General features: G+C 45.7%; 1 protein-coding gene across 1 annotated transcript in view; it reads right to left on the bottom strand.

Annotated features, from left to right (window-relative positions):
- The window catches only part of rasa2 (RAS p21 protein activator 2), a 244361-nt gene that overhangs the window by 2878 nt on the left and 215652 nt on the right, over positions 1-25831 (bottom strand). Inside the window, exons 20-23 of the mRNA XM_072473964.1 lie at positions 5865-5947; positions 2906-3123; positions 1588-1691; positions 1132-1321 (exon numbers count right to left, since the gene is read on the bottom strand). Of these exons, the coding sequence (XP_072330065.1) occupies positions 1132-1321; positions 1588-1691; positions 2906-3123; positions 5865-5947 (595 nt within the window). The remainder of the gene's footprint in view (positions 1-1131; positions 1322-1587; positions 1692-2905; positions 3124-5864; positions 5948-25831) is intronic.

The following is a 25831-nucleotide window of genomic DNA, read 5'->3' as shown; positions in this document are numbered from 1 at the left end:
CCAAGAACCAATGTTAATAAGAATACATTTTTTCTTTTAATCTCCGGAAATTGGTTTTAGGACCATCACCAACTGAATTCTTAGTAATGTTCTCAATAATAGCATGGTGCATTGGTACAACATTCTCAATAATGGCATGGAGCATTGGTACAACATTCTCAATAATGACATGGTGCATTGGTACAACATTCTAAAATATGGCATGGTGCATTGGTACAACATTCTCAATAATGTTATGGTGCATTGGTACAACATTCTCAATAATGGCATGGTGCATTGGTACAACATTCTCAATAATGGTATGGTGCATTGGTACAACTTACAGCAAAGCTGAACAACATTCAGGCTTGGTTTGGGAAATTGCAAGTAAATTTCACACCACACAGTGCTGGTTAATCACCATCTTCAACAATCTGATCATCTCTTCTTGACTTTCACCAATGCTGAATCCCTCAACATCAACATTCTGGGGTTACCAGTGACCAGAAACTAAAATAAGCCAGTGATATAAATACTGTGAACACAAGGGCAGATCATAAGCCAGAATGTTGTGGTGAGCAGTTGGTGTTTTGATTCCCCATAGACTACCCACCATATACATGGTACAAATTAGGAGTGCGATGGAATACTCTCCATTTGCCTGGTTCACCAGTTTCTCTAAAACAATAATTAAGGGGCTTGACAGCATCCAAGAAAAAGCAGCCCACCGTAGCCACCATCTTAAAACATGCACTCCTACCATCGCCGGCATACAACGGCAGTAGTGTCTACCATTTACAAGATGCATTCCAGCAACTTGCCAAGACTCCCCTGACAGTTCATTCCAAACCCACTGCTGTTAACATCTAGAATGACAAAGGCAGCAGGTGCATGGGAATGCTATAACCTGCACGTTCCACTCTAAATCACAGACCATCCTGACTGGAGACCTCTATCCTTCCTTCATAGATGGTGGGTCAAAATCCTCTCTAAAAGCACTGTGTATGTAACAAAACCACAGACCACAGAGCTTTAGGAAGGCAGCTCACCACCTCAATCTCAAGATTAATTAGGAATAGGAAATAAATACTGGCCTTTCCAAGAACTGATTAAAAAAACCCTGAAACAACTGGAATTTAAACAGATACTTACGCGCTGCCATATATCGCACGTGTTGATCTTTTAATTCGGTACTGTTCGTGATATTCAGCCAACTTATCCACAACTACGATTATTTGCTGAAGAGTTTTGAAGGTGACTCTTGAATCTTGTATAGTGAAGTGGGCATATTCATCTTGCTCCAGCTGAGGACCTTGATAAACATCTATACTCCCACAAGCATCTACAGAGAAATTCAAACATAATGGTGAAATATTTGAAGTGCTAAAGGGATCAGCAATCTTCACATTCTCTCTCAGTAAGTTAGTTCACCACTTTCTCTAAACATCAAGATAGCACGGTATCATTCTTCGTTTATTGACTTCGGAGTCCACTATGATGTGTCAGATCACATCCAGCAAATAGTTTTACCATTTGAATTTAAATGCAAGATTGAAGAGATGAAAAGAAGAAACTCACGTTAAACATTGGGGAATTTTGGAAACTAACCTTCCATTTTCTGCAGTCTGGACAAGTTGGCATGGAACAGCGAGAATATCCTTTCAGCTTCCCGGTCACAGTCAATGGCTAGTTGGATATTTGCTGGAGAACCACTGGAGGCAAAGACAAAAACATTGGTGTACTAATGATACTAACACAGGGAATAGACTGTTACATGTGTTAAAAATACCTAAAAGAGTACTTGCAATTTGAGTTACTGATTTGGATCAACTATACTCTATCCTAACCCTACTGCAAATGAAAACCAAACGAAAGAGAAAATGCTGGAAAATCTCAGCAGGTCTGGCAGCATCTGTAGGGAGAAAAAAGAGCTAACGTTTCGAGTCCGATGACTCTTTGTCAAAGCTTTGTCAAAATGAAAACCAAATTTGGTTTGAACCACATGCTCAAGCACACTATGGGGCTGATGGTATTAGAATTAGACAGTGCAGAAAGATGTACAGCATGGTAGCACAGTAGTTAGCACAGGTGCTTCACAGCTCCAGGTCCTAGGTTCGATTCTCGGCTTGGGTCACTGTCTGTGCGGAGTCTGCACGTTTTCCCCATGTTCCCGGGTGCTCCGGTTTCCTCCCACAGTTCAAAGATGTGCAAGTTAGGTGGATTGGCCATGCCAAATTGCTGTTGGTGTCCAAAAAGGTTGGGTGGGGTTGCTGGGTTACGGGATAGGTTGCAAGTGTGGCCTTAAGTAGGGTGTTCTTTCCAAGAGCCGGTGCAGATTCGATGGGGTGAATGGCCTTCTTCTGCACTGTAAATTTTATGAATCCCCTACGTTTAACAGATCACATCATATTTATGAAGTAGAACAAAGCTACCCAGACCTCATTACTGTGAGTTCCTGAGTAAATAGAGATCAAAGCTGCTAGGAATGGGCCCTTTGCCACGTGTCGTCCGAGCTAGTATTTGAGTTTTCTAACTATCTGGCATTAGTTACTAGGATCTTTTTTTTCAGATAAATTGGATAAAAATCCATAAACATACACTTTTATGTAAAAGCAATTAAAAATCAGAATTGAATAATGCTAAGCCATGGCAAAACAAAAATCAGTATATTACTTAATAAGACGTCAAGCATTAAGAGTTATTTTGGAGATTTGAGGCAGACAAACTGGACACCAGACAGCAAGTGACACCAGGTTGACAAAGCGCCGTTTGTTAGATTATACTACTGCCTGCAGTTTGCGGTGGTATCTTTACAGACAGTTGTATTTCACTATCTGATCTTTATTTACTGCTTTTGTTTGGAATCAGCCTGCATGTTTAAAGGATCATGGCCTAGAAAACATTTTTCACTCTGAGAATGACTCACCCAGTACAACTTATACAGCCAGCAGCTTTCTCATCTGTCTTTTTGCAGCAGATCCAGCATCCAGATAAAAAAGCACAAGGGTGGTAAACACGCAGCCTCTTGGGATTGCAACGACTCACTCTGGTGATCATTTCAATCCATTCATTGGCCTCCACACAGTTATTGGCTTGAACATAAAGTGGCCTTTCGGGTCTTTCAATACATATAACTTGAAACATCTGAAACAAAAATATAATTATACTCTCAACTTCTTAGGAGTCCTTGATGGACAATAATCAGGGTTGGAGGAGTTAAACGTGGCATTTGTATTGCTTCTTCAGGCTCATCAACACAATAAGCTAATGCCCTGTGTTAACCAGAATTACCATTAGAAGTAAGCAATGGTTAGTAAAACCAGCATCTAATTAAGACCATAAGACATAGGAGCGGAATTAGGCCACTCAGCCCATCGGGTCTGCTCCGCCATTCAATCATGGCTGATATTTTCTCATCCCCATTCTCCTGCCTTCTCCCCATAACCCCTGATCCCCATATTAATCAAGAACCTATCTATCTCTGTCCATAAGCAAAACTCAATTCTGGTACAATTTTTAATAAAGCAACAATAAGAACTAAGAGCTGAGCAGTCTGTGGATAGATCAAAGTTTGGAACACCAGGGATCAGTTCAGGAGCACTGCTCTTCTCAGTAATTTGGACTGGATTATGAGGGCAGAATATGAATATTTGTAGACCAAAAAAACAGGGAACATTGAGATTGTAAAAGGACATAGCATATTAATGCCTTGCGTTCATAAGGTCAGAAGTAGGGCTTGCTCACATATGATCGTGGAATTCAATTCCTCAGTAATGAAGCAGTCTTTTCCCAGATACAGCAAGATCTGGATAACATACAGGCATAAGTTGAGAAGTGGCTAATAACCTTCATGTCACAAGAGTGTCAGATAATGACTATATCCAGCAAAGGAGAATCTAACCACCTTGAATAAAGCCGAAAACAATTATGCGCGGATAGAGAATCTAGGAATCATTTTTTGAATAAAGAGTTCTACCAATTGCTGTATGGGAGAAAATTCATTTTAATGGCGGACCATTGTCCAGTAACAACACTTTTTGGACCTCACGCTGGGATTTCATCACTGGCAGCGAGCAGAATGCAGAGCTGGACATTGCTCTTGTCAGCACATACACGATCAAGTATCAAACCTTCATGGGAACACAGATGGACACTCCCGACAACCCTTGCCAAATAGTTCATCAATGAGCAGTTTGTGTGGAAATACTTTCTACTTCAAGCAAGTAGATAACTCTCCTGTAACTGCAGGACAGCTGAAGAAACATACCAGAGGTTATGGACATGGTGCTTCGAGGCAAGACGTCAGCAGCTAACCCGGAGTTAAAGCCATGTTCCATCCAAAGGAGTTATCCATACAGGCAGGTTGTCTCCTTTGGGGAATGAGATCTATAATTTGACCATTATTAAGTAAACAGGTATTAAACCAATTATATGAAGGCCACTGTGGTTTTGTAAGGATGAAGGAGATAGCCAGGAGCTATTTTTGGTGGCCGGGACAAGAAACTGAAATCATGGAGAAGGCGGAAATGTGTTAGTCTTGTGCAAAAGTGAAGAACCTGCCACCATTGACGATGTAATATGGAGAAGGCACATCGATCAACGTTTGGTGACAAGAGCCAATCTGCCAGAGGCAGAACCGACAGAGTCCAAAGAGACCTGGACTTTCCCCGAGAACCTGACACTAATCAAGCCAATTGGAGAAAACAGAATCAATCACGTCGACTTGGGTTAAGATAACCACTGACGATGCTCACACCAAGCTAAAGACACTAGAGGTTGCTGCAAGTACTGAAAAGCAGACACCCGAGGTTCACACTGACAAGCACACAGAACTACAACCTCCAGAATGACGTATTAACTGTTGTTGATTGATTGTTCATGTTATACTGTTTATTGTGTCAGGGACCTTTGATTTAATGCCGGGGGGGGGGGGGGGGGGGGGAAAGAGAGAGAGAGAGAGAGAGAGAGAGAGAGAGAGAGAGAGAGAGAGAGAGCGAGAGAGCGAGAGCGAGAGAACATTGTGCATTCATAGTGTTCTTAGTGCTTCCTCACAAGCCTTGTGGCTGAACAGAGCACTTTAAATGAACAATTTCATGTCATCGGATGTTTGCGGGTTGCTGATTTTAATCATTCCACTGCTGGTGACAATAAGCTCTGGAATTCCCTCCCTAAACATCTTTGCCTTTCTCACCCACTCTTTCAACCTTTGTAACACTCCTTGGGCTGGTTTAGCACAGGGCTAAATTGCTGGCTTTGAAAGCAGACCAAGGCAGGCCAGCAGCATGGTTCATGTGGGAGCATCAGAGATAGTAGGTGACTACTTTGCCAAATTCTAATATTCTAAACCAGTTACAATGATAGGTCACTGAAGTCCTGATTCCCAGTCTCACATTAATCATTGCATAGCTCTTAATTCTAGCTCTCAATACTAATGAAGAGGGTAACAACAATATACTAAACAAGCAAGAGTTTTGGATGGTGAGAGACAAGCTGAGAGTCTTAAGCAGATGGGGTGAATTTAGAGGAGTATAGCTCATTGGAGCAGCAATATTTTGACATGCCAGTAACCAATTTCAACATAAATTGACCATTGGAACATTAGCCATGCCAAAACGGTGACATATTGAAGCAAGTGCTGTCTTCCTCGATGAAATGTTAAACTTAGCTCTCGCACAAAAAAGGTCAATTATTCATTACATGTACCAGCTTTATTCTTGAAAGGGTAGTGCCACTTCTAGTTCTGAACAATGGTCTTCAAACCGGAATGTTAATTCTGTTTTACTGGTTTACATTCCTAGTGTTTTTGGCTTAGATTGGAGGAAAAACAGCTTTTGTTTAGTTGTATGCATTTCCACAAGCTACTTTTGAATGGAGTTGACACGTACATTTTTTTTGTTGAAGCATCTTTCTTCAAGTTTCTCAACTGCAACAATGTTCTTAATCAGGATACTGCATAAGGACTCTTTACCTGTACAAACAGATTCAACACATAGTTAAGTTTTACCTCATCATTTTGGACAGTAGTATAACAGGAATTAATAAAATAACATTTCAATGAGAATTGAATACCCAGTCTGTCTATCGTATTTGCTAACAGGAACAATTAAAGCAATGTTGCACACAGTACTGGACTGTTTCTATTTTTTAAATAATCTGATGTCAAGTAAAAGATTCAGAGTTTGTACATTTCCCCACTGCCCCAATCGTGATATTTCTAAAAAACATATGATGATTTAGGTTAAATACGATTATACTTTTCTTGTCTTTCAAGAAAGCTTAATATTTAAGCTAGGACACAATTCCAAAAGGCAAATGGATTAAAGGAACCAGGTTACATCAACAGCCAACAACTAGCTGGAGAAATGGCAATTTTAACATATGTCACTTGCTAATTGTTTTCCCCTCCCTTTAAAGATTAGCTGCATGTTTTGAAGTGATAAAAGGACGTCGATTCATTTTTGTATTCCAGAAACATTTTTGCACTTGATCCTACAGCCAGCTGACAGACCAGCACAAAGAAAATTCCATTGAAAGGCGTCAGATATCCCTTTTTCATTCACAACAAACACGAAACCAAGCTTGTCAATGAATGTTTCAATCCAATCGTCAGGAACAAAAATATTCATATTACATTTGAGGCAACATGCTGATCGAATTCAAACCTTCAAAATCAGAGACAATGGCGTACATGTTGTGGAGCTGGACTAGCAACCCAGAGTTCTCATAATTCAGAGAAAAGATGCTCACATTTCACCACGGCACTTTGCACATTTTAATTTAGTTTAAAAAGAGAACTTGGAAATGAAAATCTGGTATTAGTTAAATAAAATGCCTATGAAGCTATCAATTAAATATTGGGAAGGCTGAAGCTATCGTTTTTCAGTCCTCAGGTTGGAGTGAGTGAGCTTGGGAATACTCAACACTCAGTCCCCATGAAGTCTCAGTTTTAAGTCAAATTTGGCCACAGAAACGTTTTTCTGATTGCCACCTACTGTCCACCCTAAGCCAAATAAATGAATACTCCTGCTGGTACCACACTCTGGAATAAATTAAGTTCCAGCAACTCAAAATTAGGCACCCATGTGGAACTCTAAACCATTGGTAGGAGAAATATAACACTATCATTGTAGAATCATAGAATTTACAGTGCAGAAGGAGGCCATTTGGCCCATCGAGTCTGCACCTGCTCCTGGAAAGAGCACCCCATTTAAGGCCGTGGGCAGCACGGTAGCAGAAGTGGCTAGCACTGTGGCTTCACAGCGCCAGGGTCCCAGGTTCAATTCCACGCTGGGTCAATGTCTGTGCGGAGTCTGCAAGTTCTCCCCGTGTCTGCGTGTTTCCCCTCCGGGTGCTCCGGTTTCCTCCCACAGTCCAAAGACGTGCATGTTAGGTGGATTGGCCATGATAAATTGCCCGTAGTGACCAAAAAGGTTAAAAGGGTTATTGGGTTACGGGGATAGGGTGGAAGTGAGGGCTTAAGTGGGTCGGTGCAGACTCGATGGGCTGAATGGCCTCCTTCTGCACTGTATGTTCTATGTAAACAAGGGGGTGAAAAGTCATCAGGGGTAGATGGCAATATTGAACTCGAAACACAAACAGATCAGTCATGATCTTATTGGATGGCAGAGTAGGATTGAGGGGCCGAATGGCTTATATCTGCTTCCATTTCAAATGTTCGTACTCAGTTTGCTGTCACTTAGCCAACTTCATATCCATGCTGCCACCATCCCTTTGACTCCATGAGCTTCCACTTTGCTTTCAAGCTTGTTATGTGACACTTTACCAAATGCCTTTTGGAAGCCCAATTAAAACCACATTAACTGCTTTACCCTCATCGACCCTCTTTGCTACCTCTTCAAAAAACGTAAACATCACTATTTTCCCGTGACATATCCATGCTGGCTTTTTAAAAATTAGTCCACATTTGTCCAAGTGACTGCTAATTTGGACCCACAGAACCATGGAATTGTCACAGCACAGGAAGCCATTCAGCTCGTGTGTCTGTGCTAGCTCTCCAAATAAGTAATGCACCTAGTGCCATTCATGCCCACCTTCTCTCTGATTCTTTTTTGAATGCCTCAATTGAACCTGCCTCCACCACACACTGCAGCGTATTCCAGGTCTGAACCACTCACTGTGTGCAATTGCTGTCCCTCATGACTTCATTGCTTCTTTTGCCAATTAGGGATGAGCAACAAATGTTGGTCTAGCCAATGATGCCCACATCCCATGAACAAATTTCTAAAAGTTATCTTAAATCTGTGCCCCTGTTCTCGATCTTTCCACCAGTGGAACAGTTTGTCCCCATCTACCATGTTCAGTCGCTGCATGATTTTAAATATCTCTATCAAAACTCCTCGCAACCTTCTCTTCCCCAAAGAAAACAGTCCAAACTTCTCCAATCTATGTGACTGAAGTTCCTCATTCCTGAGGCCATTCTTGTGAATTTTTCTGCACTCGCACATCACACCTTTCCTAAACTGTGACACCCAGAACTGGATGTACTATTCCAATTGAGGCCAAAAAAGTGTTTTATTCAACTTTAACACAACCTCCTTGCTACTGTACTTGATGACCCTATTATTAGAGACTACGATACTGTGTGCTTTATCAACCGGTCTCTCAAACTGTCCTGTCACTTTCAATGACTCATTCACATGTATATCCAAGTCCCTCTATTCCTATACCCCTTTCAGAATTGTACCCTTTATTTTATATGGTCAGTGAATCACTTCACACTTCTCTCACCAATTTCATCTGCCTCTTGCCTGCCCATTCCACCAACTTATCTGGCTTTTCTACCAACTTGTCTAATTTCTTTTGAAGTTCTACACTGTCGTCACAGCTCTCAACAACTCCAAGTTTTGTGTCAACCGCAAATTTTGAAATTGTGCCTTGTACGCCAAAGTCTAGGTCATGAATATAGACCAGGAAGAGCAGAATGCAGTGGTACGGGTATACCAGGATTGGAGTGCGGAGGTGGCGAGAAGGAGGGCGAGCTTCAACCGAGCCAAAGAGGTGTTGCATAAAAGGAAGGTGAAGTTCGGGATGCTGCAGCCGGCAAGACTATGGGTCACGTATCAGGAGAGACACCATTATTTCGAGACGGTGGAGGAAGCATGGACCTTCATCAAAGAAGAGAAATTGGATCGGAACTGAGGGACTGATGCTGCAGGAAATGTTATTGTTAATGTTATGGTTGAAGTTAATTGAGAAGTAAATTGGGAAGGGGGGAGACATTGGGGAAATGTGGGCGCCGGTGAGGGGGGGAAAGACGGGACATAGTTGGAGAATGGGGAAGGGGAGGGGGAGGGGAAAGGGAGCTGTGCCATAAGAGGCGGGTCAGGTAAAGGGATGTTCCCGCGCCAGAAAGAATAAGGCGGGAAGACAGGCGCAAGGCGGATGGGAGTTCCCCATACGGGGGGGTCGAGGAGTGAGCAGGAGTAGCCGGGGTCAGTTGAAGTCAGCTGACTTACGGAAGTAATATGGGGGGAGCAATCATGCTAGAAAGAGATCTAGCGGGGAGGGGGGGGGGGGGAGGGAGGGGACAACTGGGTTGCTGCTGCGGAAATCCAAAAGGAAATGGCTAAAGAGTGGGTGGGCGGGGATGGTGTGCGACGCTGGGGGAGCGAGCGGGAGCGCGGAGGCGGGATATGGGACTGGCCTAGAGAAGGTAATGGCTAGTCGACACGGGAGGGGGGCAGGTAGCCCCCTAGTGAGGCTGATCACGTGGAACGCGAGAGGCCTGAACGGACCGATAAAAAGGGCCCGAGTGCTCGCGCATTTGAAAGGACTAAGGGCAGACGTGGTTATGCTCCAAGAGACGCACCTAAAGGTGGCGGACCAAGTTAGGCTAAGGAAAGGATGGGTGGGACAGGTGTTCCACTCAGGACTGGACACAAAGAATAGAGGGGTGGCCATTTTGGTGGGGAAACGGGTAGCATTTGAAGCAAAGAACATCGTAGCAGATAGCGGAGGTAGATATGTAATGGTGAGTGGCAGGCTGGAGGGAATGGAGGTCATGTTGGTTAATGTGTATGCCCCAAACTGGGACGATGCGGGATTTATGAGACGGATGCTGGGGCGTATACCGGATCTGGAGGTAGGAAACTTGATTTTAGGAGGGGACTTTAATACGGTGCTGGACCCGGGGCTAGATAGATCCAGCTCAAGGACCGGAAGAAGGCCGGCAGCGGCCAAGGTACTTAAGGGGTTTATGGACCAAATGGGGGGAGTGGATCCGTGGCGATTTCTTAGACCTAGGGCTAGGGAGTTTTCCTTCTTCTCCCATGTCCATAAAGTGTACTCCCGGATAGATTTTTTTGTTTTGGGAAGGTCGTTGATCTCTAGGGTGGAAGAAGCTGAGTACTCAGCCATAGCGGTTTCGGATCATGCCCCACATTGGGTGGACCTGGAATTAGGAGAGGAAAGGGAGCAGAGAACACTCTGGCGATTAGATGTGGGACCGATGGCGGATGAGGGAGTGTACACAAGAGTGCGGGGGTGTATTGAGAGATACCTGGAGGTCAATGACGACGGCGAGGTCCCTGTGGGAGTGGTATGGGAAGCACTAAAAGCGGTGGTCAGAGGAGAGCGGATTTCCATTGGGGCCCACAAAAGGAAAACAGAGGCCAAGGAAAGGGAAAGATTACTGGGGGAGATTTTAAGGGTGGATAGGGAATTTGCAGAGACCCCGGAGGAGGAATTGTACAGGGAGAGGAGACAACTCCAGACGGAATTTGACCTTCTGACCACCAGAAAGGAGGAGGTACTGTGGAGGAAGGCACAGGGGAGGAGGTATGAATATGGGGAAAAGGCTAGTCGCCTGTTGGCTCATCAATTGCGAAAGAGGGCAGCAGCGAGGGAGATAGGAGGAATTAGAGACGAAAGGGGAGACACGGTGCGAAGGGCAGGAAAGATAAATGAGGTGTTCAAGACCTTCTATGAGGAACTGTATAGGTCTCAACCCCCAGAGGGAGAGGAGGGGATGCGGCAGTTCCTGGACCAATTGAGGTTCCCGAAAGTGGAGGAGCGGGGGGTGGTAGGCCTGGGGGCAGCGATTGGGGTGGACGAGATTATTAAGGGACTGGGAAGCATGCAAGCAGGGAAGGCCCCAGGACCAGACGGGTTCCCGGTGGAGTATCACAGAAAATATGTGGACTTGTTGGCCCCGTTGATGGTGAGGACGTTCAATGAGGCCAGGAAAGGGGGGACTCTACCCCCGACGATGTCGGAGGCGACGATATCGTTAATTTTGAAGAGGGATAAAGATCCGTTGCAGTGCGGGTCCTATAGACCCATTTCATTATTGAACGTGGACGCCAAATTGTTGGCAAAGGTACTGGCATCGAGGATAGAGGACTGTGTCCCGGGGGTGGTGCACGAAGACCAGACAGGGTTCGTAAAAGGGAGACAACTGAATGTTAACGTGCGACGACTATTAGGGGTGATAATGATGCCCCCAGTGGAGGGGGAGGCAGAGATAGTGGCTGCAATGGACGCAGAGAAGGCATTTGATAGGGTGGAGTGGGAGTATTTATGGGAAGTGTTAAGGAGGTTTGGGTTTGGGAACGGGTTTATTAGCTGGGTTAGACTTCTTTATGGGGCTCCAACGGCAAGCGTAGTTACAGGTCGACATAGATCGGAGTATTTCCGACTATATAGGGGAACAAGACAGGGATGCCCGCTGTCTCCATTGTTGTTCGCGTTGGCAATTGAACCTCTGGCCATGGCGTTGAGAGACTCCAGGAAATGGAGAGGGGTGATTAGAGGGGGAGAAGAACACCGAATCTCGTTATACGCGGATGACCTATTGTTATACGTGTCGGACCCAGCGGGGGGGGGGGATGATAGAGGTTATGCGAATTTTGAGGGGGTTCGGGGATTTCTCGGGGTATAGGTTAAACATGGGGAAGAGTGAATTATTTGTGATACATCCAGGGGACCAGAGTAGAGAGACAGAAGGCTTGCCTCTAAGGAAAGTGGAAAGAAACTTCCGATACCTGGGGATTCAGATCGCTAGGAGCTGGGGAACCTTGCACAGACTTAATCTGACACGGTTGGTAGAACAAATGGAGGAGGACTTCAAGAGGTGGGACATGCAGCCTCTATCGCTGGCGGGCAGGGTGCAAGCAATTAAGATGATGGTCCTCCCGAGGTTCTTATTTGTATTTCAATGTCTCCCTATACTAATCACCAAGACCTTTTTTAATAAAATAGACAGGAGCATCACGAGCTTCGTGTGGGCAGGGAAAGTTCCGAGAGTAAGGAGGGGGTTCCTTCAGCGTAGTAGGGACAGAGCAGGATTGGCACTACCGAACTTGGGCGATTACTATTGGGCCGCCAATGTGGCAATGATACGTAAATGGATGATGGAGGGTGAGGGAGCGGCCTGGAAAAGACTGGAGAGAAAGTCCTGTAAAGGGACGAGTTTAGAGGCGCTGGTGACGGCGCCGCTACTGATCTCACCTAAAACGTTTACCACAAACTCGGTGGTGGCAGCAACATTGAATATCTGGGGACAGTGGAGGCGACAGAGAGGGGTGCGGGGAGCCCTGGTGGGGTCCCCAATCAGGAACAACCATAGGTTCGCCCCAGGAAGAATGGATGGAGGATTTCAGAGCTGGTACCAGTTGGGAATTAGGAGGGTGGGAGATTTATTTATAGATGGGACTTTTGCGAGCTTGGGAGCATTGGAGGAAAAGTATAAGTTGCCCCGGGGAAATTTCTTGAGATATATGCAGGTGAGGGCATTTACTAGACAACAGGTGAGGGAATTTCCGTTGCTCCCGACACAGGGGATACAGGACAGGGTGCTTTCAGGGGTGTGGGTCGGAGAGGGCAAGGTATCAGAAATTTACCGAGAGATGAGGGAAGAGGGGGAGGAGTCGGTGGGCGAACTAAAAGGAAAGTGGGAAGAAGAACTAGGGGAGGAGATAGAGGAGGTTATGTGGGCTGATGCCCTAAGCAGGGTAAATTCCTCTTCCTCATGCGCCAGGCTTAGCCTGATTCAATTTAAGGTGCTACATAGAGCACACATAACGGGAGCAAGATTGAGCAGGTTCTTTGGAGTGGAGGACAAATGTGGGAGGTGTGGCGGGAGCCCGGCAAACCACGCACATATGTTTTGGGCGTGCCCGGCACTGGAAGGGTATTGGAAGGGAGTGACGGGAATGATTTCGCGGGTGGTGAAGGCCCGGGTCAAACCAGGCTGGGGGTTAGCTCTATTTGGAGTTGCGGAAGAGCCGGGAGTGCAGGAGGCGAAAGAGGCCGACGTTGTGGCCTTTGCGTCCCTAGTAGCCCGGCGCAGGATCCTACTCATGTGGAAGGAGGCGAAACCCCCCGGACTGGAGGCTGGGTAAATGATATGGCGGGGTTCATTAAACTGGAGCAGATAAAGTTTGCCCTGAGAGGATCGGCTCAAGGGTTCACCAGGCGGTGGCAGCCATTTCTCGACTACCTAGGGGAACGTTAGAGGGAAGACAGATGACCAGCAGCAGCAACCCAGGGGGAAGGGGGGGGGGGGGGGGGGTTTAGTTTAGTTTAGGTCAAAGATAAAGGGGTTATGTTACTTGTGTATTGTTAAAAATTTCTGTATTGTTATTGTTGCATTTGCTTTGTAAGAGGGGAAAAATTGTTGTTTGGGAAAAAAATTTCAATAAAACATTAAAAAAAAAAAGATCAGGAAGAGCAAGGATCCCAACACCAACCGCTGTGGAACTCCACTATAAGCCTTCCACCAGTCTGAAAAACATCCATTAATCAATACACTCGAGTTCCTGTCATTCAGCCAAGCTGGTTACGTTGCTGCTGTTTCTTTTATTTCACGAGCTCGAACTTGTCTGTTGTGCAGCATTGCATCAAATGCCTTTTGGAAGCCCATGTTAACAAAATCAATAGCATTACCTTCATCAACCCTTTCCATTACTCTTCACAAATCTTCCACATCATTTCTGAAAGCTTTCACACTGACGAGGTTAAACCGACCAACCTGTAGTTTCTGGATTTAACCACACACCCTTCTTTTGAACGAGGGTGTGAGATTTGCACTTTTCTAGTGCTTCTTTAGTACCACCAGTCTGAGGAGGATTAGATGCATATGGCAGTGCCTCTGCAACCCACACCATTACTTCCCTCTGTCCTTGAATCCATCTGATCCGTTCCTGGTGACTAATTGACTTTAAATACACCCAGCCTATCTAATACATCCCCTTTATCTTCAATGAATCTGTTTTTCACTGGACTGTTCGCTCTTTTCCATTGCTAACCTAAACCTTATACAATGATCACTGCGCCGCAAATGCTCCCAACACTTGATGCAGCTCATTGCCCAGGACCAGATCTAGTAATGTTTTCTTCCTAATTGGACTGGAAACACTGATGCAGAAAATTCTCCTGACTACACTTTAGAAACTCTATCCCCCTCCCTGCACTTTAATTATCCTAATACAAACTGGGAGAATAGTGCAAAATCCCCCATTTTACCTATTAGTTTATATTCCTCATATCCTTGCAAATTTGCTACTATGTATCTTTCTCACTTTATAGTGGACTATAGAATGCATACAATAGTGTAATGTTTCTTAACTGTAACTAGATCAATGTTATCAACTCCCTCAAGGACATCCTCTCTCTGCATCACTAATACTCCACTTAGTCAATATTGCCACCCCCACTCCCTTCTTTCCTGAACACCTTGCATCCATGAATATTTGTTATCCAGTCCTGTTCTGTTTTGAGCTTGGTCTCTCTCATCAGATGTCATCGTATTCCCATGTGGTTATCTGCACTTACAGATCAGCTTAATTTACCATACTCCATGTATTCACATACAAGCACATTATACCCAATTTAGACCTTAATGCAGTTTAAACCTTCATCAACAACACCAGCAAATCGCTCTGCATGGACATTGGTCTAGGTTCTGTTCAGGTGCAACTCTTCGGTTGACTGTCCTGCACATCTGCCTCAGAAATGGTTCCGATACCCAAGAAATCTAGAGCCCTCCCTTCTCCACCATCTCTTCAGCCATGCATTCATCTTCTCTCTTCCATTTCTGTAATCACTAGCACATGACATAGAGAGTAATCTGGAGATTACTACTACCATTGTGGTCCTGCTTGCTAGTTTCTTTACCAGCTCCATAAATTCTACCTCATCCCTCTTTCTATCCATGTTAGTACTTATATGAACCATGACTGCTGGCTGTTCACCCTCAGCTCTCAAAGTACTCTGCAGCTGCTCAGTGACTACATTTGCCAAAAATGTGGTTACTGATGATTTAATCTTGAAGTCCAGCCATTAGAAAATTCCCATGCAGAATTCTTCACCTAATAGGATTTGGACAGGAAGACAAATTTCTGGCAATTGCAAGATAACCATTGTAACTATAGCACCTATTCAATTTACTGACATTTGTGCTTCTGCAGAATCTACATGTAAATAGGTCAAGTTACCGTGTGATATTTTTTATGTCAGTGACAACAGAATGAAAGGCTTGCCCCAAAAGTGAAAAGTAAACAAAAGGAGAACAGTGAAATTAAGTCAGAATTTCTGAGAACAGGAAGGTAAGAAGAAGGCACTCTGTTGCAAATTCCTCCAAATTCTGCTGTAAACTTCTATTTACTGTTACATTTATCTAGCACAAAGCTGGCAGATAATAGAATCCCGACATTGCAGAAGGAGGCCACTTGGCCCATCGGGTCCACCGACCCTCTGAAAGAGCATCTTCCCTAGGGTCAGGCCCCCACCCTACCCCCGTAACTCCACTTTTGGACACTAAGGGGCAATATAGCATGGGCAATCCACCTAACCTGCAAATCTTTGGACTGGGGGAGGAAACCGGAGCACCTGGAGGAAACCCACGCAGACACAGGGAGAAAATGCAAAGTCCACACTGTTACCCTGGACCAGAATTGAACCTGGGTCCCTGGGGCGTGTGGCACCAGTGCTAACCACTGTGCCACCATGCCATTCCCATGATATGATATCTTTGTTCTGCACTGTAAAATGGGATGGCACTTCTACTCGCTCATTAAACAGACTAAGGTCAAATTTTTATTAAACTGAGCTAACATTACAAATTATTTGGAAAATATTTCTCTTGCTTTCAAGAACCATATGTGAGCATCCATATCCTTTCGCTGCGTGCGATCACAATTTGGGTTTGTGTTACATTTTGGCCAGTCAAAACAAATATGGTGCTAATTTAGCACATATTGAAATGAAAAAACTCCCCAAATTAACCCTGAGAATTTACTTGATGTTAAAGCAAACTAAACTCTTGGTAGATGGCTTCTGAATTAAGAAACAATTCCTTGTTGTTCATCAGTAACACAATCAGATAGGTGCTATTCAGGTCCAGGTAGGGATTTATTTTAAAATTAGAAACACTCCATGTTAAAATTATTCAATTCTGAATTAAGTTACAATTATTACTGTATCTATCACCAAGATTAGTTATTTATTCCCTTATCTTATCATGGCTCCCACACGCATTAAAAAATTCTTAGCCATGTTTTCATTATTTCCCGACACTACTTTTACAATATCCCCATCAGTAACTTTCTTATATTCCAGCTCCATGCCCGTTGATTCCTTGACATTACCATCTGTGCTTCACTCTTTCTGCCTCAGTAATGCTTCAACCGTCAAGCATGTTTTTGGTCATCTCCTTTACTTTTCCACTACTACAGTGGTCATTTCTGATCTGTCAAACATTTTCCGACACTCGTGGGTATTATAGGTTGTGGTGCTGGACTTATGCAAGTATTCAGCCATCCCTTTAGATAATTGTTCCTCTGTACCTCAACTCAATTTGTCCCTTATCTCTCAACCAACAAAAATCTAAATTTCAGTTGCGAAAATTTCAATTAGCCCAGCATCAGAGCCTTTTTGGGCACCAGATTGCCTTTTTTGAAAAAGCGTTTTCTGATTTCACTCTGAAATCACTAATTTCACAATTATGCCCTCTTATCCACGATTCCCCTCCAAGAGGAAAAAAATCATAGGTAGCCTAGTGGATTTCCTGATTATTTTTAATACCTCATTAGATCGCCCTCAATCTTCTTATGCCAAGAATACAACTCAGATTCATGAAATATATTCTGATGATTTAACACTTCAAGATATGGTATAACTTTGGTAAATCTATGCCGGGCTTCTTCCAACAAGAACTTTCAACATATTTACCTCGGGTTCATTGATCACAATACTCCATGTGGGTTTTATCAATGTCCTGTACAACTGAAGCATAACTTGCTCCCACTTTTGAGTTCCAGTCGCCTTGAGCTAGGGCCAACATTCTATTAGCCTTCCTGATCACTCTTTGTACCTGTACGTGATTTATGTACGTAACACCCAAATCCCTTTGCTGCTCCAGTTTCTAACCATGTCAAACTGTCTTTGTCAGATTCAAGGTGGATGACCTCACACTTTTCCGCATTGAACTCCATCTGTCAAAGCTTTGCCCATCACTTAGTCAATGACGCGGCAAAATCTCTTGCCCCCATCCACAAAACATTATCGGTTTCCTAATTTAACGTCACCTACAAACTTCAAAACTCTGAGTGGATGAATTTTATGCTGAACGTGAGGAACGTCAGTGGAAGATAATAGAACTTTCTGCCACAAGAGTCAGGAACCACTAATGTATATACACTATAGATTCTGGCAAAGCTCCAAGTCCTCCACATAATATGTACTGAAAGCACTACTCCATTGTCCAAAGATTCTCTATGGTTTCTTTGTGCAAAGTGGTAAATTGACAAATCCAGTTTTTTTCATTAACATATTAAATGATATTGAACTTCATGATCATAAATTGTGCTTCAAAACAATTTGCAACAGGACTAATGAGGGTAGAATTTATTATGGGCCAGGGTTTAGACAACCCCAAAGTGTATCATGGAGTTCACCTGACCCACAACTTTTAATAGATTGTGGTAAGGGGAGCACACGGCCCACTCTACAGGTGTGGCACAGCAGAAATGGAAAAGTATTCTTTTATAATAAACAATTTTATTGAGGAATTTTGGCATAGTAAACAGCAACAATACATAAGTGTGCAAAGAACAATCAACATAGTGCAAAAACCAGCTCCCCTCCTGTAGGCAGCACGGTAGTATAGTGGATAGCACAATTGCTTCACAGCTCCAGGGTCCCAGGTTCAATTCACGGCTTGGGTCACTGTGTGCGCGGGGTCTGCACCTTCTCCCCGTGTCAGCGTGGGTTTCCTCCGGGTGCTCCGGTTTCCTCCCACAGTCCAAAGATGTGCAGGTTAGGTGGATTGGCCATGCTAAATTGCCCTTAGTGTTCAAAATTTCCCTGAGTGTTGGGAGGGGTTACTGGGTTATGGGGATAGGGTGGAGATGTGGGCTTGGGTAGGGTGCTCTTTCCAAGAGCCGGTGCAGACTCGATGGGCCAAATGGCCTCCTTCTGCATTGTAAATTCTATGATTTCTGATACAACTAGTATAGGTAAAAGATAGTTGTTTAAGCCCCAGTTTTAAATACCCATTTTAAAATGAGGATTTCAGCACTCATAACCTCAGGTCATCTCTGGACATGCAGAGACACAAAACAATAGGAAACAGCATAATTCCATCATAGATTAAAACAGCAAGTTGCAAAACAATTTGACACTATGCTTGTGCTACTGTCAAGGACAAGTGCTGAATTCCATGGCAACGAGGTGGCAGGAGTCCAGTGCAGTTTGTAGAGCATTGAATCAAATATATATTTGATTCCAGCTTTCTCGATATGAAGTCTCCATTGTTACAATTAGCCAAGCTAGCTTAAAACCAGTTTTTGTTGGTAAAGATTAAGCAGAATATCTCATTTCTTAACATAGACAAGTATGCAGATACGCAACATTTAAAACTAATGTTGCACATTGAAGATGGACGGCTTGCGGTCAAATCAAATGTGTTTGAATCTAACCCAAACCTATTAGGATTATATTGGGGTGTGATTAGATGACTTAAGGCAGATATGAAAGTGTATAACTGAAAAGTTTCCGCCCGCCATTTCAGTCTGTCCTTAATTCTCTGAGTCTGTTGGTCTGTTAGTCTGTCTGTCAGTCAGTCTGTCTTTAATTCTCTGAGTCTGTCAGTCTGTCTTTGTAGTGATGTAGTGTTTTTTGACTTTGAGTTTGAGTTTAGCTGAAGATTAGCTCTCTCTCTCTCTTCATATTTCATTTTCAGACTTTGATCCTTTTAAAAGTTACTTTCGAGCTGTCTGCCTCAGCAAAAAGATAATGTCTGTGATTCTCTGAAAGCTTCAAATTGTCTACGAATTGCTTTTTAAATGACTTTCAAATTGTAATCAATAGAAGAAAAATAAAAGAATTCCTTTTGGCACCTGAGAAGTTTTAACTGCAAATTTCTGCTGAGTCCCAGTAATCGCAAAATGCTGCTGGTAACCGAATAGTAGGAATACTAATTGCAGATTCCTTCAACTTTACACAGTCAAATCATAGTAGGAATCTAACAACTTGGCGCAGTCCAAAAATATTATTCGATCTTTCAACTTGGCGTAGTCGGCAGGATAAGATCTTTCAATTAAGATTCCTCCACCTCCCACAAGAACCCACCTAACTAACTCCCTAATCTACGTTGCCCTAACCCCCCCCTGCTGACGATTAATTTTCCGCGAAGAAGTCGATAAATGGTTGCCACCTCCGGGCAAACCCTGACAGTGACCCTCTCAGAGCGAACTTATTTTTCTCCAGACCGAGGAAGCTCGCCATGTCCGATAGCCAGGCCTCCGGCTTCGGGGGCTTTGAGTCCCTCCATGCCAGCAGTATTCGTCGCCGGGCTACCAGGGAAGCAAAGGCAAGAATGTCGGCCACTCTCCCCTCCTGGACTCCCGGGTCCTCCGAAACCCCAAAAGTTGTCACCTCCGGACTCATCACCACCTTTGTTTTCAGTACCCGGGACATAACGTCCGCGAATCCCTGCCAGTACCCCCTGAGTTTTGGACATGCCCAGAACATGTGGACATGGTTCGCTGGTCCTTCCGCACATCTGGCACACCTGTCCTCCAGTTCAAAGAATTTACTCATCCGAGCCACTGTCATGTGGACCCGGTGGACCACCTTGAATTGGATCAGGCTGAGCCGAGCACATGTTGCGGTCGCGTTAACTCTACTCAACGCCTCCGCCCATAAGCCCTCTTCTATCTCACCGCCGAGCTCCTCTTCCCACTTAAGCTTCAGCTCCTCGGTCAGCGTCATCTCTGCCCCCATAAGTTCTTTACATATATCCGAGACCCTCCCTTCCCCACCCATCCACTGGACACTACCCTGTCCTGGATCCCCCTAAGTGGCAGGCGTGGGAAGGATGGAATCTGTCTGCATAGAAAGTCACACACCTGCAAGTACCTGAAATCATTCCCTCTCGCCAGCCCAAATTTCTCCTCCAGGGAAGCTTCTCGGGAAGCTCCCTTCTAAGAACAGATCCCCCATCCTCTAAATCACAGCCCTCCGCCATATTCGGAACCCACCGTCCATATTCCCCGGAGCAAACTTGCGATTGTCGCAAATTGGGGACCAAACCGAATTCCCCCACGTGCCTTCTCCATTGGCTCCAGATCCGCAAAGTCGCCACCACTATAGGGCTGGTGGAGTACCGTGTCGGCAGGAGCGCTGTAACCAGGGCTGCCAAACTGATGCCCCTGCACGAAGCGGCCTCCATCCGCCCCAAACCGACCCCGCACCCACCATCCACTTCCTTATCTTAGCTATGTTGGCCGCCCAGTAGTAATTACTAAAGTTTGGCAGCTCCAGCCCCCCTTCCCCTCGGTTCCTCTCGAGCATCACCCTCTTCTGGACTTTCCCACCCACACAAATCCCATAATCATTTTATTGACCTTTTTAAAAAAGGACCGCGGAATGAAAATGGGGAGACACTGGATACAAACAGGAATCTCGGGAGGATCGTCATTTTAACCGTCTGCACTCTCCCCACTAGTGTCAGTGGGAGCGCATCCCACCTCTGGAGCTCGACCCTCATTTGCTCCACCAACCGGGATAAGTTCAACTTGTGCAACCGACCCCAGTCTCGCGCCACATGTATCCCTAAGTATCTGAAACTGTCCCCTACTAACCTAAGCTGCAGCCCCCTCAGCCGACCCTCCTGGCCCCTCGCCTGGACTACAAACAACTCACTCTTTGCCCTGTTCAGTTTATACCCCGAGAACCGGCCGAATTCCCTCAAGATTCCCATGATTTCATCCATCTCAGCCACTGGATTTGTGACGTATAGGAGCAAGTCGTTGGCATATAACGAGACTCTGTGTTCATCCCCCCCCCCTCCGTACCAGCCCCTTCCACCCCCTAGAAGCTCTCAGGGCAATTGCCAGCGGCTCTATTGCTGGCGCAAACAGCAAAGGGAGAGGAGGCACCCACGCCTTGTCCCTCGGTACAGTCTAAAATAGTCAGACGTCGTCCTATTCGTCCTTACACTAGCCTCTGGGGCCTGGTACAGCAGCCTGGTACCCTGTCGATAAAGCCCTCTCCGAACCCAAATAGTCCCAACACCTCCCATAAATACTCCCACTCAACCCGGTCAAAAGCCTTCTCGGCATCCATTGCAACGACTACCTCTACCTCCCGACTCTCCGGGGGCATCATGATCACATTTAGCAGCCTTCTTAGGTTGGCACCAGCTACCTGCCCTTGACGAACCCGGTTTGGTCTTCCATAATAACGTCTGGCACACCGTCCTCAATCCGAGCAGAGAGATCGGCCTATAGGACCCACACGCCACCGGGTCCTTGTCCCGTTTCAGTATCAGGGAGATGGTGGCCTGTGACATTGTCGGGGGTAAAAAACCTCTGTCTCTTGCCTCATTGAAAACCCTAACCAGCACCGGCCCCACTATCTCGGAGAGCTTTTTATAGAACTTCACCGGATACCCATCCGGCCCCGGGGCTCTACCCGATTGCATGGCCCTCAAGCCCTCCAATATTTCTTTGGTGCTAATCGGGGCCCCCAGCCTATCTACCAACCTCCTACCCACTTTTGGGAAGGTCAGTCCGTCCAAAAAGCACCTCATCCTCTCCGGCCCCGCGGGGCGGGGGGGGGGGTTCCGAGGTATAAAGCTTACTGTAGAAGTCCCTGAACAACTTGTTCAGCACTGCCGGATCTCCTACCAAGTTTCTCCCCCCCCCCAACCCCCCGTCGACTACCTTCCCTAGTCGTCCCCCTCTTCCAGAGTTGCTGTGCCAGCATTCTACTGGCTTTCTCCCCATGCTCTTAGATCGCGCCCCTTGCCTTCCTAAGTTGCTCCACAGCCTTACTTGTGGACAACACCCCAAACTCCGCCTGTAGCCTTCGTCGTTCCCTTAATAGCTCTGCCCTCGGGGTCTTCGCATATCTCCTGTCTGTCTGTAAGATCTCCTTTACCAGTCGGACCGTTTCTGCCCTGTCCATCCTGTCCGTGTGCTCGAATCGAGATCAGCTCCCGTCTCACCACTGCCTTCAGTGCCTCCCAGAGCACCGCAGCTGAGAGGTCTCCTGTGTCATTGACCTGCAGGTAGTTTTGCATACATTTCCTCACCCTCTCACACACCGCCTCTTCCGCCAACAGCCCAACCTCTAACCTCGATTGAGGGAGCTGAAAGCTTTCCTTACAGACCTGCAGGTCAACCCAATGTGGAGCATGGTCTGAAATAGCGATTGCCGAATATTCTACGTCCGTCACCCCCATCAGCAAATCCCTGCTCATCATGAAAAAATCAATTCGGCAATACACCTTATGAACGTGAATAGAACGAAAACTCCTTCCCCGTCGGCCAACTAGCCCTCCATGGGTCAGCCCCCCCCCCCCCCCCCCCCCCAATTTGCTCCATGAACTTCCTCAGTTCCTTTGACCTTGCCTGCACCCTACCCGTTTTTGAACACGCCCGGTCCAGGCCGGGGTCAAGGACTGTGTTAAAATCACCACCCATAATCAGCCTGTGCGAGTCCAGGTCCGGTATCTTCCCCGGCAGTCTCTTAATAAAATCCACATCATCCCAATTTGGGGCATATACATTGACCAAAATTACCCTCACCCCCTCGAGCTTGCCACTATGACAAACCTACCTCCCCCATCGGAAATTGTGCTACCCGCCTCGAATTGCATCCGTTTGTTAACCAAAATCACGACCCTGCTGGTTTTAGTATTCATCCCTGAGTGGAAGACCTGGCTAATCCAGCCCTTCCTCAATCTGACCTGGTCAGCTACTTTCAGATGAGTCTCCTGTAGCATAATTACATCCGCCTTCAGTGCCCTCAAATGCACGAACACACGTGCCCTCTTTACCAGCCCGTTTAACCCTCTGATGTTCCAGGCGATCAGCCTGGTTGAGGGGCACCGTGCACCCCCTCTTCGCCGATCAGCCATCTCCTTTCTTGGGCCCGTCCCTAGCCTGTGCCGCACCTCCCCTGGCCCACCTCCTGGCAGCCCCCACCTCCGACCTCCTCCATGTTACTAAACCCAAGTCCCTCCCTCATCAGCAGATCAACTACCCCCCTTCCCCATCCTAGTAATAACACCCTGTAACCCAACCCCTGCCATAAACTAACTCAATACACCCGCCCCCCCAACCTGGCTTCCGTAGACCAGCTCACCCAGCTAGCCTGGTGACTCTCGACACCGGCGCCAACAAGTCTCCCACCTATTGTTCCCTCTGACCCATCCCCCCATCAATCGACACCACCTCCCCAAACCAGCCATCTTCAAGCAATTGCTCTGAAAGAAAAAAAAAACAAGGAACAAAGAAAACCCCGACATAGTGCAATTCAAGTAATACATAGTAAGTAATAGGCACTTCCAACCACCTCCATCAGAACACAAAGCCCCCAGAACCAAATACCTTAACTCCCCTCTTCTCCAACAAAAACCCGAATACAGAAGAGAAAAACAAGAAACAAAAAAAACATATAAACATCACTCAATAACTTTTTAAACTGAAGTCCAAAAGTCCTCAGTTCAGCACCAGCCCTTCTCCCTTGGCAAAGTCCATTACGTCCTCGGGCTCCTCAAAATAATGGTGCTGTCCCTCATGCGTGACACAAAGGCGCGCCGGGTACAGCAGCCCAAACTTCACCTGTTTCTTTAACAAAATCTCTTTGACTTGCCTGTAGCCTGTCCTCCTTCTGGCCACCTCCACGCTCAGGTCCTGGTAGATGAGCAAGACACTATTGTTCCAATTGCAGCTCCGCGTGCGCTTGGCCCACTGTAGCACCCGCTCCTTGTCCAGGAACCTGTGGAACCTGACCACAATCGCTCGGGGGGGGGGGCTCACGGCTGCCTCGCCAACACTCTGTGCGCCCTGTCCACCTCCAACGGACGAGGGAAGACGTAATTCCACAAACAGCTTCTGAAACATGTCTGCCACATACGCGACAGCAACCACTCCCTCAGCCCCCTCCTTGAGACCAACGATTCTTAAATCTTGCCGACGGGACCTATTTTCCAGGTCCTCCACCTTCTCCAGAAGCCTTTTTTTGTTGGTCTTTCAGCCTCCCCATCTCCACCACCGTTTGGTGATCCTCCTGCTCCTCCAGCGCCTTCTCCAGCTTCTGGATCGTCCGATCCTGGGCATCCAGCCTATGCTCCAGGCGCTCGATTGATTTCTGGATCGGGTCTAAACTTTGTGTTTCAGCGCGGTGAAGCCTTCTTGGATGACCTTCAATAGATGCTCCGTTGTTGGCTGAGCTGTCTGCACCGGGGTCCGGACAACGGCCATATTGTCCTCAGCAGCAGCTTCCACACTGCCCTTGTTTGCCCACTTCTTCAGCTGTTTGCGATTCTTTCTGCTTCTTAATTCCATACACCTATATCTGGAGTCAGTGCCCGAGTGCCTATGCCTTCAGATCCAGCGCTCAAAAGCACAAAAAAGTCAGGGGAAAAGGTCCAAAAGTCCGACCGGAGCGATAGCCACCAAATGTGCGACTTACTCCTCATAGCTGCCACCGGAAGTCCGAAAAGTATTCTTTAAAACAAAACAATGTTTATTCTATGAACTCAAGTTAACCCTTTTAAAACATAGAGTGAACATCTTAGCAACCGTTAATTCCAATACAATCCCCAAATAATACAACACTAAGTAATGCTTTAAGCTTTCCTTTCAACATCCATACGACTTAAAACACCTTTTATCAGAAGCACATCGGGTTAAAGTCACCACTGTTAGTAGTTTTAAATCACCAGGATCGATTTACAGTCGTTAGATTACAGAGAGAGAGTCATACAGCTTCTGGCTGTGACTGCAGCTATCCAGCTCTGAAAACAAAACTAAAACACCCTGCAGCCTGCTCAAAAACGAAAGTAAAAAGCTGACAGACAGCCCAGCCCCACCCACTCTGGCATCATTGCAGTAGTAAACACCCATTTCTTAAACATACTCTCACTACAGATATTTACATACACACCCATTTATAAACAACCATTTCTTAAAGGTACTCTCACATGACACCTCCCCCCAAGAAAAAAAATAAACCATCAACTTCAAGATAGTTTCATTTTTCACCTTTTCACTATCCTTCAAGAAATGCACACAGTAAATATACTTCTTGTTCCAAAAAAAACAACACACGCAAACATGGACAATAATATAGTCCATTTTTGTTCTTCTTCCTCCAACTGAAATCCTTCCAGATTGACAGTCTCTTTGAACAAGAAGGTCTCTGCACGATCTGTCCATTTCTCTATGCCTCGGCATTTCTCTTTAAAGTCAGATACTTTAGTTCAATCTGATCATAGAGTCCCTTGCAATTCTCCAACATTTGAGCATTGGTTATCACAGCTTTCAGGCAGTCAAATGCCTGTTGAAACTCAGCAGTCCATTGAAATTTTTGATGTTTC

Source organism: Scyliorhinus torazame, chromosome 14, assembly GCF_047496885.1.
Source record: "Scyliorhinus torazame isolate Kashiwa2021f chromosome 14, sScyTor2.1, whole genome shotgun sequence".
NCBI classification, from domain to species: domain Eukaryota; kingdom Metazoa; phylum Chordata; class Chondrichthyes; order Carcharhiniformes; family Scyliorhinidae; genus Scyliorhinus; species Scyliorhinus torazame.
This window is presented reverse-complemented; position numbering and strand designations above follow the sequence as displayed.